The following is a 19,935-nucleotide window of genomic DNA, read 5'->3' as shown; positions in this document are numbered from 1 at the left end:
GACAGGGGGGAAGAGGCCTGTCATTACCCCTGGACCATATGGTTTGTTTATATTCTCCTTCCATATAAATTGCAGTACAGTAGCATAACATGTCATGTCACGCAGTAAAATGGCATGTTTTCAGTTTTGGGCTATTTCTATTCTGTTGTATATGTTATAGGGTTAGATATGTACAGATTTACATATATACATAGATTATCTAATTATGTTTTACAGTTTCTCTATCATAGCATCTCTTTTGTTTGATCATAATTACTGATAAAATAAGACACATTATGTTCTATTTTCTGTTCTATTTGTCTGTATCAGTAAATATGATCAAGCCATTTAATTCAAATTCAGTTAAATTCAATTGTATTTATTGTATCAAATCGTAACAAGAGTTCACTCTTCTCAAGACACTTTACAGATAGAGTAGGTCTAGACCACACTATAATTTACAAAGACCCAACAATTCCCCCACGAGCAAGCATTTGGTGCAACAGTGGCGAGGAAAAACTTCCTTTTGGGCAGAAACCTCAGACAGACCCAGGCTCTTGGTGAGCAGCTATCTGCTGCTGCCGGTTGGGACACAGAGACAGATACAGATACAGAGAATTATGATTCATAATAATTATAGCAGTTGGTATGATGAACGGTGGCAATTATAGTAACAATAAAGATAATAGAACTATGACTAGAAATAATAAATGTAGCAGTTCAGGGTGTAGCAGGGTGTTGCTGGGCATAGTAGGGCATAGCAGTGCATTTACATATGGGGGTTCCCATGTACCGTCTTCCCCTGCCACCCTGCCAAGATCTCTTGCTACCCCTTTGCCACCCCATGTAAAAAATGTTCTAGATCCGCCACTAGTCCACATACACAAATATACGTAATGTACACACACCATCAAGGCTTTATAGCACTCAGCTGTGAGGTAAGTCTGCAGCACTGACAGTATAGGGCAGAACAATAACTAGAACATCATCATCATGAGTCACACAGCAGCATTTGGTGGCTGTGTGCATTAAAGCCAGAATGCGGAACTTTTACATATCACATCTTCTCAGTCCTAATGTTACGGTGGCCGACAGGGGCAAACGCACTGCAACTTAATGAAATACACACAAATAGACAAAACACAAGCAAATTAAGAAAACATCTTCATAAATTTGACAACACATTTGCAGCATTTAGCAAACGTGCTGCAAATACACACAACACAACCAAATACACAAACGCGCTGCGAATAAAGAAACGATGCAAAAAGAAAAGCACACAAGCCCTGAAAACAAATGCAAAAAAAAAAAACGCTGCATATTACACAACGGAAGTTCTTCAGGCCTCTAGGGGGAGCGCTAAGTGGAACAACTTGATATTCGACCCCACAGGGAGAGAGTGCTCTGCCTTTTTATTGCCATGAGTTTACAGACACGTCTCTGCTGATTTGGTATCACCTGGGACCTGAGCCAATAAACTACAGACACAACCACCAAATGAGAGAACACATATCTCAAACATAGACTTAATATTTACAGTCGATGATCTCAAAGCAGTTGTACACCATTTCACAACGGTGCACACCGTTGAGATTGAACGTGCCCCGGCTCTCTCTCTGTCTATTTGCACGTTTCATTAAGTTGCAGTGCGTTTGCCCCTGTTGGCTACCGTATAAAGTTGATAGTTGTACTTCACACTCATCGGGCATGATGAGCATGTCGTTTACATTCAAGCCTTTGCCAAGTTCACGAAGTTCACACAATGCTGATTAACCCTATTACCGCCAGGGAAAACTTTCTGTATTTCCAGTATACCGGAGTAGTGTCAGTCCTGTGCTGGCGCACCAGAAGGATGCCGATACAGCTTATTTGTACCATGGATGTATAATAATAACTGGACCAAATCCGGGATTCGGCTTTGGATTTGGCCGAATATTGGGCTTTTTGACGGGGTTCGGTTTCTGCCAAACCTTAGAATTTTTTTCCTGCTGGCCACGTCCACAAGTTCTCATAGACTGTAGGCTTTACATAGTGGTGACATCACAGGTTTTTTAAATCGCTTTTCATGGCTTGAGAAAGGTTTTTCAAATAGAAAAAGTCCATGGATTAAAAATTCTGAATAGAAAGAGTCATAACGGACCTTGTTTGCAGTTTGAGGTGCCCTGTCATCAATTTTACAGGCTTTTCTATTATAATGGTGGTCTATAGAGAAAAACAAAAAATTTGGCCCGCAGGGGGATTTTTCATTGCAATACTGTGAGTGTCCTCTGGAAAAAAAAGAGGCTGCAAGGCTAAGCAGCAGCACCGTATCCAGTTCTGATTTTACATCCATGATTTGTACTCAGAATGAGTGCAGTAGTTTAATAACTCCACAACATTATTGTTACATGAGCAGTACACGGAGTGCTGACAACTAACTTTCTCACTCGCTTACAGTTCTTCACATGTCAATAGTGTTTGTGTAATAACTCTCACTGCCAGAGGGGGTGACCAAAGTTAGAGACTCCAGCTTTAATATGGCAGATGTTTTCAGATGTCATATTGTTTGGTCATGTTTATGTTTGGAACTGTTGTTGCTTCATGTCAGTGGTTCCCAAACAGGGGTAATTGTATGCCAGGGGATACTTCTTCAGTTGCCAGGTTTTTTTTGGAAAAATTGTGTTTGACTACTACAACTAATTTGAAGAACTAGAAATTACTACTTAAAAAAAGATATCCACATAGTGAGTGAGCTGTAACACCAGAGCACTAGTTGTTGTGATTGAGAGTGCATTGAAACTAGTCAGCAAGCGATCAGAGAAGTCTAAATAGTTGATTAGTTAATTACCAGATAAATGATTGAAATAACTAGCTAGAGTAATGGATGAAATAGTATTCTAAAAGTTTTAGATGAATCAGGGTTGCTAACTCTCACCTCTCTGCAGCTGGAACTGTGATACACAGGCTGATTATCCCTCAATCTTTTAACATTAGATCAGAAAATCGATTAATTGATTAAGTGTGCATTAGTAGAAAATATCATGTTTAGGGTGTGACACATTCTCTGATTATGAACTGTCGGGAATGCTTGTTAAAACACACTGATTGCAACACAAACACAAGTGATTGCGCTAGAAAGAAAGGACAAAAACATTTTCAAAAATGAAACAGTTCATCATAAAAAATGCTCTCAATTGGTTGCCTCTAAGCGGATAGAGCCAGGTAAATACAATTGCTTGAAATCAATATGGATTGTTTGCAGGCAAACCATGGCGGGCTGAAACAAAAGTCTGACATTGAGCACTACAGGAACAAACTGCGGCAGAAGGCCCAGAGGAAGGGCTATGGAGAGTTCTCACTTTCTGAGGGTGGCAGCCATGGTTACAGTCACCATGACACCAGGCACAGTCGGCACGACAACGGGGTCAAGGAGCCAATGACTGCTGAGGAAAAGAGGGCATCCTTCGCAGGCTGTCATAAGAGGTATGGAGTACACAGTAGATACCAGAAAAAATAGGAGTTATTTTTCTGAATATAATTTAATGCACGTCATCATTGAAAACATAAGAATGTTCCTTTACTCACAGCTTTATTGGCCATAACTGCATTGCCCTGGTTAAACAAATACAAATAATTAACCAAAATCACCAAACATTATGGCAGTTATGTAGAAATGTTTGACAGTCCCAAAATTAGAGGATTACATTTATATGACATATTCTGGTTTTGTTCCATTTTATCTCAACTATTTTACTGCTAAAAGTGCTTTACAATGTTCCACCAAGAATTATAGATCTACTGTAGATGTAAAACATAGTTGCTAAGCAACACATAGGGAGTGAGTAGTGATGGGTGATTTTTGGTCAGCACATTAATATTTTACAGTTCATAAAGATAAGTGTCTGTTATATCTCTTAGTTTTGTCTCTAACTGATTTAACACATTCAACCTTTACACAGTTCAATAATGATTTTATATTTGCTGTTTAGGCAAAGACAAGAACTTATTTGCCTTCTGAAAGTTAAACGGAAAATCTGATTGATCTGTCTGGGATTCAAAATGCAGAAACACGACAGCATGCAGTACTAGGGTTTTTATGTAAAATTGTGAATTGGCCTAAATGAATTCCTGCTCATGCTCAGTGTCCATTTTAATCACATGTCACTTGTCATCTTTCTTGTAAATCTTTATATATTTAAGAATTTGGTCAAAATAATGTTTTTCCGAAAGTCCTGAAAGGCAAGGTGAATAAAAATTCTTTGCGGGCAATGTTGTCCAAAACCTAAGTTTATCTTCTACGTAGTAGATAACATCTGAAAGTGTATATGCTACGTATGAGATATGAGATAACATCTCATACATACGAGGTAAACTCTTAGGCCTAATTAGGCTGTTTTGAGAGTGAGAAAGCCATGCAGAATGTACCACTTAGTGCATGATACAAAGGGTGTTAAACGATCAGCCAAATGCAGCATAAAAAAAGGTTTTACTAATCAGTTAACTACAAATGTCCACTGTAAAACATAATGTAACTGTGCATAGGCACCGGCAGGAGTCTATTTCACAGTACCGCCCGCCAACGCCTAGGTTCCCACTTAGAGAGCGAGTGAGCGAGCAAGAGAAAGAGAGATTGATTCATGTTTTTTTGCACTGAAGTTACCGATACAAAACCACCATAAAACTAGGATTAGCCCACTACACGCATTTCAAATACCGGCCAACAGGCAGGGTTTACACAATCATCATTGCAGCTCTCATAACGTAGCTCATATTGGCAGAAGAGTCATGCAGAAGGTCAAATACACCACAAAGCCAGGAACAAGACAAACACACACACACACACACACACACACACACACACACACACACACACACACACACGGACATTCTATTTTTGTGATTAACAACTTCTTTCTTTTTTTAAACAAACAAAACATACAATTCACAACATGAGCATATATCCCCCCCTTTCATCATCACCACCCACCCAGACAAGAATCAAGAAAAGATGACACAGTAACTACAGTATTCAAAAATACTATACAATACTATACTACTATACAAAATAGTAACAAAATAGACAAAAACCATAAATCAAATAAACATATGACAACACCATAAGCCCATCACGTCTCTCCCCAGCATAAAGCTTCTTAGGAGCCCTCCAGAAAGCTTAGGTACTTTCCCCATTTTCTAGCATACACATCCAATCTGGCAAACTGTTTATATGACATTTTATCAAATGCTGCCATCCTAGCCATCTCACAAGCCCACTCCTGGATTGATGGCACCCCTTCATTCTTTCATCCTCTTAAAATAATCTGTCTGGCTATCATCAAACTAGTCTGAACCCAGCTTCTTATGTGCTTATCCATCCCACTTAGGATTGACCCATCTCCCAGAAGAAATAATCTTGGGCTGAATGGAACCTGGGTCCCTTCAATCCAAATAGGTTATCATATATCCAGGTCCAAAATTCCTGGACCTTATCACGGGACCATAGGACATGAAGTAATTGGCCATCCTCTGTCTTACATTTCCAACAATTTGGTGTGTCTTTCAGACCAATTCTAAACAATCTGGAGGGAGTCCAATAGAAGCGATGCATAATCTTGAACTAAATGAGGTGCACCCTCACATCCCGTGACATATTTTTTTAAAGTGCTCATATTATGCTCATTTTCAGGTTCATAATTGTATTTAGAGGTTGTACCAGAATAGGTTTATGTGGTTTAATTTTCAGAAAACACTACATCTTTGTTGTACTGCACATTGCTGCAGCTCCTCTTTTCACCCTGTGTGTTGAGCTCTCTGTTTTAGCTATTGAGTGAGGCATCGTACTTCTGTTCCATCATTGTTAGGAGTCACACATGCGCAGTATCTAGGTAAGTACTGCTAGCTAGTCAGTTGCAGAGTATGAGGGCGTGCCATGCTAGCAGCTAGGCAAGCATTATAACGTGTTACAAAGTGACGCACGTTCGTCACGGAAGTAAAGGCTGGACTACAGTAGAGCTGTTTGGAGCAGTGTGTGAACATTGTTTTCTCTGGAAGATGGTAAGTCCCTTGGGGATTTTTCACTTTGTAAGGGGAAAAGCCAAAAAGCATAATATGAGCACTTTAATATTCCTACAGATTCTGTCCCACTCCTCATCATCCAGTGTAATACTCAGATTCCTTTCCCATGTCTTTTTGAGGGCTGTCCAGGCTCCATCCCCCAGGTTCTGCATAAGCATAGTGTAATACCCAGAAGTCTCATGACCTTTTCCATATTTCAACTTATCTAAACATTCTAGTGCCTTCGAGGCTGAAGAACAGGATCCAAAAATCCCCACTAACAGATGACAAAGTTGCAAGTATCTAAAAAATGAGACCTTGGGATTCCAAATTGATGTACCACTTCCTCAAAGGATTTCAATATGCCACCGAGATACAGATCCCCCAGTGTGACAATTTCTTTTTCCAACCAATCCCTCCAAAAAAAGGGGAGATCTACCAATACATAACTTTGGATTTCGACAAACACTTGATGAAGTATTTAGATATGGATCCAGTTCAAACAGCCAGGCCACTTAAGTGAGAGATTATCGGATGTGTTTTTGCCGCACCATACAGTTTAACAGACAGGCTTTGTAAAGGCTATAATGGGGTAAGAACAGATTGCTCAATACAATACCAGGGTGGGGCTCTCTCAGGAGGAAGTGACCAGTGGGCCAGATGCCTTAAGTTCAAAGTATAGTAATAATACAACATATTTGGTAGATCCAAACCTCCTCTATCAATCGGTCTTTGCAAATTTATTAAAATGTAACTGTTTTTTTTCTTCCATTACATATAAATGTCTTTGTTATCCTGTCAAACCATTTAAAATATGACAGGGGAACCTCCAGAGAAAGAGATTAGATAAGGTAATTCAGTTTGGGAACACAATCCATTTTTATAACTTTTATATAGTGACTGTTGAATGCTATTATATCCTATGACCAGTAGGGGGGATCCATTGTATTGGTTATAAGGAGTTTACCGAGAGCAGGGAGCGGCAGTAGACCATAGAGTAAATACCCCATGTAGGTCATGTTGTAACATTACCAAAGTGTTGCCTGCAATAAAGCTAGCTCGACGGAAACTGAAGTGTCTGCATTATTAATGGATATCTGAAGATATCACACATGGCTGACAAGGATAAAATCCTGTGACAAGAAAAATGTCGGCCGTGCTGTTTAACGAGTGAAGTGAAGCTATTGCTAACAGTCGAAGGAGTGACAACGTGCTGCTAGCAAGAATGGTTGCTACGGTGGGTGCGGTGGCTCCGTTTGATGGCAGGTCACAGTCATGGGAGGAATACTGTGAAATTCTGGACCATTTTTTCGTGGCGAACGACATTGAGGATGAAGACAAGAAACGAGCTGTGCTGCTAAGCAGAGTAGGGCCCCAGACCTACGCACTAATGAGGAATCTGCTCAGTCCGGATAAACCAGGAGATCGTTCGCACATTGAACTGGTGAGGCTGTGGAAACATTATTTTCACCCTAAGCCAAGTGAGATAATGCAACGGTGGAAATTCAACACGAGAAATAGGAAGCCGGATGAAAATGTGAGTGAATACGTAGCAGAACTGAGAAAGCTAGCGCAGGACTGTAACTTTGGTGATTCGTTGATGATGATGCTGCGAGACCGTCTGATTTGCGGGATAAATGACGACAGAATACAGCGGAGACTGCTGTCGGAGGACGGATTGACTTTTTAAGAGAGCGCTCAAGTTTGCACAAGCCATAGAAGCAGCTAACAGGGATATTGTGGACTTGCATGGCATGCAAGAACATAGCAAGTGGAACCGAACCATGGGTTCAGTGAACAAGGTGTGCAACGCCCGCGCAAAACCACAGCCAGGCGCGAGGAAATGCTACAGATATGACGTGACAGCCACTTGGCTAAAGACTGCAGGTTTGCTAATGAGAAGTATCATAACTGTGGGAAGGTGGGGCACATAAAAAGAGCCGGCAGAACCAAAATAGGGCAAAAAGAAAAGACCATATAAGGTAAAGGTGGACAGAGTAAGTTCTGCAAGAGAGCTAATTTCATATAAGGTGAAGGGGATGATAGTGAAACTGAGGAGGTTTTGACTGTGTATCACATGAAGGCTAGTAACATGACCATGTACAGCATAGATGAAGAGATAGCCATCCCCAGAGAAGAGCCTATTCAAAAAGAGCTCAAAGTACATGGACAAAATGTAACAAATATGAAACTGTGTTTAAGGATGAGCTAGGGATGTTAAAGGGCTTCACAGCAAAAATACATTCAATTTTATTTATAGTATCAAATCATAACAAGAGTTATCTCAAGACACTTTACAGATAGAGTAGGTCTAGACCACACACTAATTCATAAAGACCCAACAATTCCAGTAATTCCCCCAAGAGCAAGCATTTAGTGTGACAGTGGCGAGGAGAAACTTCCTATTAGGGAGAAACCTTGGGTGGTGAGGAAAACTTCCTTTTAGGGAGAAACCTCGGACTGACCCAGGCTCTTGGTAGGCATTGTATGACGGTGCCGGTTGGGGGTGTGATGAACAGTGGCAATTATAGTCACAATAAAGATAATGGAACTATGACTAGAAATAGTAGTTGTAGTAGTTCATGGCGTAGCAGGCACTGCAGGGCGTTACAGGGCACTGCAGGGCATAGAGGACGTAGTAGGGCGTAGCAGTGCACTGTAGAGCGTAGCAAGGTGTAGCAGGGCATAGCAGGGCGCGGACCAGGGCCACGGCAACAGCTGCAATACATGCAGCCTGTGACGCAACACTCTGCTTCTATAAGCCAAGATGAGTACCTATTGCCATGAAAAAGAAAGTGGAGCAGGACTTGGAGAGGCTCTTACAGGAGAAAATTATAGAGCCAGTGAAGCTTTCAGAATGGGCGGCACCCATTGTACCAGTCCTCAAACCAGGCTCCAACACAAGAATTTGTGGGGTCACCCATTGAACAGTACCCTACACCAAGAATGGAGGACATGATAGCCTGTTTAACTGGGGGAGAGAAATACACCAAGTTAGACATGAGCCATGCCTATCAACAGATTGTCTTGGATGAAGAGTTGAGAAAGTATGTCATTGTGAACACACATAAGGGGCTTTTCACATACACAAGGCTACCTTTTGGAGTTAGTTCCAGCCCAGCCATCTTTCAGCGTACCATGGAGTGTGTACTGCAGGGAATTGAAAATGTGGCAGTATACCTTGATGACATCATTTTGACGGGAGAGAATGACAAAGATCACCTTCAGACATTGGACCAAGTGCTGCAACGAGTGGAGAATGCTGGATTACGCTTGAAAAGAAGCAAGTGCCAGTTTATGAAGAAGGAAGTGACATTCTTAGGTCATTGGGTGGACAAGACAGGGCTGCATCCACTGCCAGCGAAGATGAAAGCTGTGAAGGAGGCACCAACACCCACCTCAGTGACTGAACTCAAAGCTTATTTGGGATTGTTGAATTTTTACAAGTTCCTACCAAATTTGTCCACATTACTGGCACCTCTGCATAAACTGTTGAGAAAGGATGTACAGTGGTATTGGGAAACAGAACAAGTCAAGGCTTTTGAACAGTCAAAAGAACTTTTGCAATCCAACAGTGTAACCTTGGTTACAGTACACTATGATGAAAAAAAAGAACTGATTCTGTCATGTGCGTGATGATGTGTCTCCATACGGGGTGGGATCGGTGCTTGCTCACCGTATGGCAGATGGAGAGGAGAAACCCACAGGGTTTGTATCAAGAACACTGACCGCTGCAGAAAAGAACTATTCCCAGCTAGATAAAGAGGGATTAGCTGTCATTTTTGGAGTACAGTATTTTCACAAGTACTTTCACAAGTACTACGTATGGCAGGAAATTTGTGATTTACACAGATCACAAACCATTGATAAGCTTATTCCATGAGATGAAAGCTGTACCACAGAGGATAATGAGATGGGCTGTACTACTAAGAGCATATGAGTACGTAATCCTTTACAGAGCGGGTAAAGACAATGGTAACGCAGATGCGCTTAGCTGTATCCCACTGCCAGAGACACCCGGAAGTCCACCATCAGAAGAATGGGTATTAATGTTGGAGCAGAGTCCACTAACCAACTCAGACCAGATGCAGAAATGGAAAACTAAAGATCCAATACTGTCAAGGGTATGTGAGTATGTACGAAGAGGTTGGCCAAACAATCTAGACAGAGACTTCATACCCTATAAACAGAGACAACAGGAGCTGAGTGTGCAGGATGGATGTGATACCAGAGATGTGATACCAGAGATTGGACGAGTTCTCACGATGGAACAGCTGCATCAGTCACACCCAGGGATGAGCCGCATGAAAGGCCTGGCAAGGAGTTACATGTGGTGGCCTCAAATGGACACAGACATCAAGAACAAGGTCAAAGCATGCACTACATGCCAAGAAAACAAAAAGGCACCTCCATGTGCACCGCTCCACCCATGGGAGTGGCCTGAGAAACCTTGGAGAAGACTACAGATAGACTATGCAGGTATTTTTATGGGTAAAATATTTTTAGTGATTGTGGATAGATGTGTACCCATATCACCCCTCATCTAACGGCTTGGCCGAAAGAGCTGTACAAACTTTCAAAGACCTCAGAAAAAGAGTACAGGTGATACACTGGAGACAAAGCTATACAGAGCTTTATTCTCCAGGAAAGAACATGTGACGTGAGAGGACGCTGGCGCTGTTTATTCGCCACTTCTCCGTCTGCTATTGCCTCTTGTGTTCCTGCTTGTTTGTATTCGCTGTACCCCTACCTTTGGACAGCCTCTCTACCTCTGGACAGCCTCTCAGCTGGTTCCCGAAGCCGCTTGGGCTCCTCAACCGGACTGTCGCCTCGTCGGTTAGCCGTTAGCTGGCTACCCTCGTTCACCCAACGCGTGGCGGCTAATGCTAGCTGCTACAGCGGCTAATCTGATTGCCTACCTCCTCACAGGCAACCTCCAGCAGATGCAAGCCGTGACCGAGACTGGACTTTCATCTCCTCCTGTCATGCCGTGGATCATTTTGGCACTCGCATCATTCATCTACCTCTGTGCCCCTAGTCCACGGCTAACTGCTATCACGGAGCTCTCAGTCCCTCCGCTCGGCATCATGCTCAAATATTCAACTCTGCAACTGGTCGATATCTCCAACTACTCCATTCCATCCTGCATCCCAGTCATCAAACAGCTCAGACTTTGACTCGACACATCCACAGAAGCTCTCACCGCAAGTTTGTTTACTTCCACCACAGACAATCCATTCCATCCATCTGTCCGAGCTAGTGTGCAGCACTACCACCAGTGACCAGCATAGAGACAAAGGACACCAATACTGCAGGTGGATGACAAAGTTGTGCCCATGGTGAAACATGACAAAGAGGGCACTGCACCTGGTGGTTCGCCAACTAAGGTGTTGATCCGACCTCACAGGAACAGGAGACCACCAGCTTTTATGAAGGACTTTGTAAAATGAGGGACATGTTAGTGATGGACATGTTAGTGATGCAAAGATGAGACATTATTTTGTGTAAAATGTACGCTAGATTTGCCAGATTTACTTAGCATCACTTCTTTTTTTTCAGGATACTTGTTTTGGGACTGAAATGTTCAAGGTGTCCAAGTTTATGTTTTTGAAGTGTCTCTGTGTTGTCACAACGACAGACTGTGTTAGTAAAAGAACTAGGGGTGGGAGGAATGATACACTGATGGGTGTTTCGAAATTAAGTCACCTTTGTTTGTTGTTGTTTTCTGTAAGTGTGGGAAGAAAACCAGGTTTTGTGTTACAGCTGTGGCTAAGACCCAGAACACAGAGGATCACGACACGGACACAGAGAGGTAGATTTAAGTGTCTTTTAATGAATGTTCACCAAAAAAAAAGGCAATGAAGGCAGGGACAGCTTGCAGCGCTGGTGGTGGGGACAGGATAGCAGCGGGCGAAGCAGAGTGTAGTGTGTCCAAAACATTCACAGGGATCCCAGCTGAGGGTGGCACGGCAGAGAGGCGAGGAGCTGGTAGAACAGCGGCAAACGGCAAACAGGTGTAGTAGTGTCGGTCTGAATGAAGAGAGGAGAAACAGATGAGTGCGGAGCACGAGGAACAAAAAGGAAGGCAAAAAACTTACAGGAGTCACAACGTAATTCAACAACAAAGAGCCAAGTTACTACTTTGGTAATCGTAACGGTCTGGCGCCGAATGCAGGTTCCAACCGGGCTAAATACTGCAGCCGTGATTAGGAGAATCAGCAACAGCTGGGCAGATGAGATGGAAGAATCGCCAGCAGCAGTGCAGGTAGGTAGATCGCCCGGCCACGCTCCTTGACCTATATTCCACCGCTCCGACAAAACAGACAGAGAGGGAAAAGGGGAGAGAGAAACAGACACAAACACCCCAAGGACAGCTGCCCCACGACATTTTGAGTAACAGAGTAGTTCCCATTTAAGGAGGGAAGGATTTTATGTAGTGACTGTTGAATGGTATTACATCCTACGACCAGTAGGGGCTCCATTGTATTGGTTATAAGGACTAGACCGTAGAGTAAATACCCCATGTAGGTCAAGTTGTAACGTTACCAAAGTGTTGCCTGCAATAAAGCTAGCTCGACGGAAACTGAAGTGTCTGCATTATTAATGGATATCTGAAGATATCACAATAACATTGACCTTCCCTGCTATTGAGAGATTGAAAGTCACCCATCTATTAACATCACGAGATTTTATGCAAGAATGCATCCAAATTAACTTTAACAAGGTCTTTTAACTGGGAGGGAATAAGATACCCAGATATACAATACTGCAGACTGCAGTCTACATGCTGAAATGTCCTTCGGTAAAAATATGTGTTAATGTTATGTTGATGTGCAGGTGGCACCTTGTATGGTAGCCTCGGCCACCAGTGTGTGAATGTAGAGTAGAGCGCTTTGGGTAAAGACTGGAAAAGCTCTATATAAATGCAGTTCATTTAACATTTACTGTATGGTCCTGAGCTGTAGTTACAGTTTTTTAGAGTGTTTTGTTTTACACCTGTCCATCAGGTACTCCCACCCACGGGAGCCCACCTATTGGAGCAGGCAGTCTCTGAGCAGCCCAAGCCCAGTAGAGACAGAGATGGACCTACTGGTGCTGAGAGAAAGATCCAGGAGGGGCATCCGGAACAACGGCTATGATGTGAGAAACTGGACAAGTCATGGATCTTCTGATGAATGCCGTGTCAATGTTATTTGTTGTATTTTAAAACACTGAGCCAGAAATTAGGTTAGAAAAACATGTCAGATACAGGAAAAGACTGTATCGAGTGAGTAGAGGATTTGAGGGATTTACTGTAGGAGATATTCAAGGAGAGGCAAGACCATGCATAGCTTTAAAGAATTTTGAAGTTGGATCCTGTAAGAAACTGTAATAAAGCAGCTGAGGTTCAAACTCTGACCAGGTGAGTCATACAGCGCGATAATGAAACCGTGGATGGATCCTTCTTCCAAAAAGCTCACATGATAGTTGTGGCAATGTAAAGCTTTGCCACTTTGTCAAACGAATAAAATAATCTTCTGAGAGCATTTATAACTTTAATCCTTTCTTTTCCTCCTTCACTCCAACTCTGATGCTGTGAGCTTACACATTGAGGATTAACAAATCACCTTTCAATGAACTTTATAAACCTGCACCAAAAAAAGAAAGATAAAGACAAAGGGAAGTAATACAGAAAGAGAGTAAATGACAAAAGATTAGAGAAAATGCACTTCATTTTAACGGCAGCAGAAGATGGAAAAAGGAAGAAAATGGTGGAGATAGAGTGAATGAAATCTCTTTATGCAGCGGTCGTGCTACTTAGCTAAATGTCAATGACTCTGAATATGATTTTAGCCTATTCATGGTTTCAGATGGAAGACTTGATAGCGGTTAATAGCCTTGGATGCATCAAACTGTTTGAAATGGCACAAGGACAGCAGTATGTTGTGTGTGTGTGTGTGTGTGTACTGATACAGTGTAGGTATATAACGTATACCTATATAAGTAGGATGTCTCTCTCTACTTTAAATTCTGGTGTTTTTTTGCATTCTCCCTACCCCAAACAATAACAATATCCACTTCTGTATGCCGCTGTCGCACCAAAAGCATGCTCTTGGGGGAATTGTTGGGTCTTTGTTAATTATGGAGTGTGGTCTAGACCTACTCCGTTTAAGTGTCCTGACACGTCTGTTATGATTTGACACTATACATAAAATTGAATTGAATAATTGATACTGTTAAATTAAATCCAGTTGTTAAACATACAGGTGATATTGATAGAGGGACATGTCAGACAAAAAAATAGACAAAACAGTCCAGTGACTTAGTACTTAATAAATCCAAAAGACTATATGAAAATACACTCAGATGCTAGTTTATTACATACGTATGTGTGTGCTCTGCAGGGTGAGCCAGAACCGTTTGGGGAGACCAATGTGGACCGTCTGATGAGCTCTCTGGGTTACGGAGGTGTCAGCCTTGGGGTGAAAGCTCACCGTGGCTCCGACTCCTCCACACTCAGCTCTCAGCCTTCCATTGATGAGGTCCGCACGCAGATGCATATGTTGCTGGGCAACGCCTTCAGCCTGGCACCTCCGGACCACGCCACCCCTTCTCCTCCAACCAAGTAAATTTATAATGTTCACAGATTAGTTATTTCTTAGCATGCCTGATTTACAGTATTGTGGAAAGGATAGAGAGAGTTGCCATGATACACAATTTGTTTAAGAGTGTACATCCCACCACGAGCTGTAGGTTGTAGTAGATTTTCTGAACATGTCTGCTTGATTTTATACAGTACACTAGAGACGAACTAAAAATCTAAAAAGAGAAGGTGTGCATCTGTTGACTCTTTTTTGTTAACATTCCTCCTTCTCATCAGGAGCCACTACCATCACCAACATCATGCCCACAGAGCCTACAACCCATCCCACACCAGTCACTACAGTGACGGGGTGACCAGTGCCCCGGGGACCATGAACCATCCCTGTGGAGGCAGGCAGAGGAGTGCAGGCTACGAGGACATGCACCAGTGTAGCCTGCCCAAACCGGTAAGCAGTAGAAGGATTTTTAAGGGCCAAATTACCCAAATTATATTAAAAAAAATATTCCTTAATTTCAACAACACATGCTTTGTTTACATGGAATTTAATAATTAGGATACCAGCAGGTGCATTGTCATACCCCGACTAATATGCCCAATGAGTGAAGAAATATTGCGAGAATTAGGCCTACCATAGAAAATGAACTCGCACAAACCTCAAAACCAGACAGTAAACCAGATACAGATCCTAGCTATTAGGGACTGTTCATTTTTTATTTAAGGGGCTACCGGAGGAGTTTTGGGCTCTTTAGTCAAAATAGACTTCACCCTCCCTTCGCCAGAAATAAATTTTTCTATGACCCTCCAAAATGATTGGGAAAAGAGGCATGATCTTCCCCAACAATTTGTTGATGCCTTCTGTACTGGTTTGCGCTTGGCAAAGATGTGTAGATAGCCACAGTTTTTTTTTTTACAATCAAGACATACATGACTTAACCTCTGCTTTCTCATTTACACATCACACTCCACCAAGATGGTGGCCATTTCAATAGATTTACTCACTATAAGTCAAAAATGAACTGCAGTTTTATTTGACAGTTAGTGTGTTCAGTGAGTTTACGACACCTCAGCGGTTCTTCAGAGCTCATTTAAAACTGTAAAAACTGATGACGGAAAACGGTTCTTGAGTGACAGATGTGTGCCTGTGTTTGGAAAATTAAATCTGGTCAGAATAAACAATATGTATGTACTAATTATTTATTTAGTTTTAAAGTCTGGATATTTTCGGCCTATAAAATAATTTTATTTTAGGTGCTCAGGGTAGGTCTGTGTTAGACACTTAACCCATAGTTGCTCTAGAGTGCGGCCTTTGACATATGTAGCAATTGTAAGTCGCTTTGGATAAAAGCGTCAGCTAAATGACATGTAATGTAATAACATTGGCCATTGCTAATGACATACACACTAATTAATCTAGCATACTTTCATTAAATAAATCAATTCAAGCTAAAATTTAAAAGTCTATAATTAAGCTATACTGAGCCTGATCTATTTATACCAGAGATTTTCTTAAAATGAAGTTAATACCTTTTAGAAAAATGTCACCTGGGGTAAAACTCCCCCGCTGCTACCCTGGTTTGCATTTGTCTAGCTCACAGCATTTTCATTTACATGTTAAAGCCTCCCCTAGAATTAGGGGGAGGGGGGTCATGGGGAGACAACTGCCAAGCAAGGCACACGTTAATTTCCGACAATTCATGGCAGTTTTCGGTGTTGCCTGCAAATTGCCGTGTAAACCTCAACTTCCACAACAATCTACAGTGCCGCTTACTGATGAAAATCACACTTTTCATGCAGTGACCGTAGCAACATGTCCTCAGGTAGAAGATGGACAGTACTGTGTGTACGACTGATTTAATGAGAGACAAATGAGACAGAAGTGCTAAAAACAACAGTATATTCATACAACTACCACTACTGTTCATGCTTGTAGCAGCCATTTTGGATTGTGATGTAGGGATTGGTAAAGTTCTCCCGAATTTCGAAATCGGAAATCCGACATCAGGGGGCAGGTTCCAGTTGACATTTCCAACTGGGAACTCGGAAATTCCAACTTCCCAAGTCAACTTCAATGCACCAGTACTACAATTACAATCAAACTCTTTTTCACTTCCCTGGGGTCAACGAGCACAAGCAGATATCCTACAGGAACATCGCCACTCTGCCATTTTAACTCAAATTGTGTAAGCTTGCCATACTAAATGATAACACTGATAGCACTAATAACATTACCACAGGCAAAATATCTCTACTCTAATGACGCAACTATGTCATGTCCAGGTGTATTGCTCAGGACCCAAGGAAGTGCAGTGGTGTAAGGTAGTCACAATGGGCCCCAGTGCACGCTAGTTTCTAGTTATGAAGCACACACACAGACACACACACAAACACACACACACACACACACACACACACACACACACACACACACACACAGTATATTTTAGTAAATGTATTGGATTTTACAGTCAAATGAGTAACTTATAGGCTTATAATCACGGCCCGCTCTCTCTACAGGCCCATTCACCCCATGGTCCCCAGTGCAGCTGCACTACCAGCACTTCCTATTTTTACACCTCTAGTGTCGAGTGTGAAATTGTTTGTATGAGCGGTTCTTGTTCTGTTTCTCACATTGCTGCCTCTACCCCAAAAGAAGAAAAGAATGGAGGTTAATGGAATTCCATATGGTGCTCACAATATTTCCAACAATATGTCATAGACTTTGCTGTCAACAAGCTGTTCTTACCATTTTCCGTGGAAGAAAGTAGTTGCAATACAAACTATGTACAGCGATATCTATGAAGAGACAACCTGGTCTCACAGAATTCCGTGAAATGAACACGGCCCCTTAACTCAAAATCTGTGACAGTTTCATGGAATCGCCGAAAATTCCGTGACGGGCACACGCACGGATTCCCTAATCACAGCACGATTCTTTCTGCCAGTTGGGCTGCGGCAGAGAAGCTGTATACCTTTGCTATTATTGGTATTTTTAGCCCAATAACCGCTGTTTTAATCAACATTTATTCACCAGATCGTATCATGGTTTATTTGTGTTTCTTTTAATGTTATTATTTCGGTCTATTTCGGCCAGGGAAGCTGGATTGCTTTGTTGTTTATTTATATTTTTATCTTATTACCAGTGAAATATTACAGTATGCTGTAATACAGAACATTACGATATGATCCGAGCTACTGACACATTCAAAGCCGATATCCCATAATGCAATGCGGGCATTCATTCACAGAATCAGACAGCGATCAGCGGGTTTTTAACGCCAGTATCGCTTCAATGTACATATATACAATCAGTGGTTTAGTCACCAGCAACAACACGTTGCTCAGCTTTGTTCCAGTAAGTTATGCACCGTAATAACGTTTAAAAAAATCTGCACAATACTCCGGAAGTGACGTGGTAAGTGCTGCTCGTCGGATAAGAAGATAAAAAATACATAATATTCGTAATATTGATGTTTTTGTCTAACGTTGTATTTGAGGATGTAAACAATGAAGATATTAATAATAATAAAATACAGTTTCATGTATTTGTCTCATGTCCTGCTTGCTCGGCCGGCCGGCCGGCGGCAGCAATCTGAAATGAAATGAAGCCCACTCACGGCAGACAGCAGAAACGCAGGAGTCGAACATGTCCCCCCACACTCCCCGGAAGAACTACAAGGGCACAAGCTTTGTAACAGGTTCTGGGGCCCCTCTATAGTGGGAGTTGTAGTTTTTAAATATATTGGTATATTTTTCATAATTAGAAGTTGGTAGTGTAGAATTTTGGATACACCCTGGGGTTTTTTGGGATGGGGAACACACTGGTGTCATCAGATTTTAAAAATATAATCGTTGAATAGGTGAAAATAGCTTATTACCATATTTGACAGTGCTTACATTAGGTAAACTTTGGTGACCATATCTACATGACAGCTGAGATCCAGAGCTTTCTATAACAGCTGGTCCTATGTGTGTAGCACCTTCTGTTGCTAAATGACAAGCCTTCAAAGATGGACTGGGTTCAAGGTTCATAGGTCAATATTTCAAAGCAGGAGTAATGTATCCTCTTCAGACTGACATATGTTATTGTCCAGGTTGAGAAGTTTCCAACGATGTCTTTGCTATAGTCCTACGACAACGTTTTAATTTTTACTATATCATGGAGACCACTTTGCAGGTGATACTTTATTGTCCCAGAGGGATATCTGCCTTGAGTTCAAATGCTTCACACATACCACTTGACATATTGTTTTATCATACAGCTGACATATAATTACAATAAAAAACATAAACAAGGTGATATGCAGCCCGACTGAAGCACATTATCAGCCACAATCTATTGCTCATCCTTCACAAACAGTGACAAGACCTACATACAACCATATGTATTATATCATGAAGCTATTCCACAACCAGCCTTAAGCAACATTATATAAAGTTTTAATTGAGGTAGGTCCAAATAAGGCCTATAGTTTAGAAATATTTAGTTTACATTGGGGTGCCAGCAGAGGATAAGAGCTACTTGGCATGGAGAATAAAAATCAGACCATATTCTCTGTGCTTGCCTGGAGAGACTGGTTTCTATTCCTCTCAACAACCTTCATGACAGTCACCTGACAACCAAACTTTAAATGAGATGTTTTTAGATATTGTCATGCTTTCTGACATATGAATATGCTCTGTAATGCAGCCCTGTATAACATAAACCCTCTGATTCACCGTGTCTGCTCTAAATGAGAACATACACTTTGAACATGGGCCTTCAGCCAGGTGTTGTCCACATGAACACCAAGGTGCCTATAGGATTTGAGCCGATTATTGGTTCATCATTTATGACCTCTGATACCCTCTGACCCATGTTACAACGTCACAACCAACTGCTCAGTTTGTGAAAAAAATGCCAAAACACATGTTGTATATGTACACAAACAAAGCTACATCTCTGTAAACAAAAACCTCAGCAACAATCTGCTTATCCTTTTAATTTCCTGAAATGCTTCCTAAAACTCGTCCCTTCTTAATTTTGAAGGCTATATGGCTACAAGCTGTAACCACGGTGATTGCTATGAGGATCATCTTCTGAATATAATAATTAATATGTTAGGCCTACCATAAATTTATATTTCAAAAAGTCAGTTATTTGCTCATTTTGTGTTTCTCTGTTCTGTGCACCATCAAATATTACCAGGTTCATATTGTGGAATCTGTTCTGTATGTCTGAATGATAAATGGTGCTAATAAAAAATTGAACTAAAAAAAAGTAATTTATTTAAAACAACTAATAATGTAGTGTGATGTTAAATCAAAGTAAGTCCCACACATACATATGCTCATGTTTTTTT

The 19,935-nt window shown here is 41.5% G+C and overlaps 1 protein-coding gene across 1 annotated transcript in view; it reads left to right on the top strand.

Moving 5' to 3' along the window:
• Positions 1-19,935, top strand: part of kiaa1549la (KIAA1549-like a) — a 248,641-nt gene that overhangs the window by 204,534 nt on the left and 24,172 nt on the right. The window contains exons 16-19 of the mRNA XM_078258059.1: positions 3,221-3,441; positions 13,020-13,152; positions 14,397-14,617; positions 14,873-15,041. Of these exons, the coding sequence (XP_078114185.1) occupies positions 3,221-3,441; positions 13,020-13,152; positions 14,397-14,617; positions 14,873-15,041 (744 nt within the window). The remainder of the gene's footprint in view (positions 1-3,220; positions 3,442-13,019; positions 13,153-14,396; positions 14,618-14,872; positions 15,042-19,935) is intronic.

Source organism: Sander vitreus, chromosome 8 (genome assembly GCF_031162955.1).
Source record: "Sander vitreus isolate 19-12246 chromosome 8, sanVit1, whole genome shotgun sequence".
NCBI classification, from domain to species: Eukaryota; Metazoa; Chordata; class Actinopteri; order Perciformes; family Percidae; genus Sander; species Sander vitreus.
This window is presented reverse-complemented; position numbering and strand designations above follow the sequence as displayed.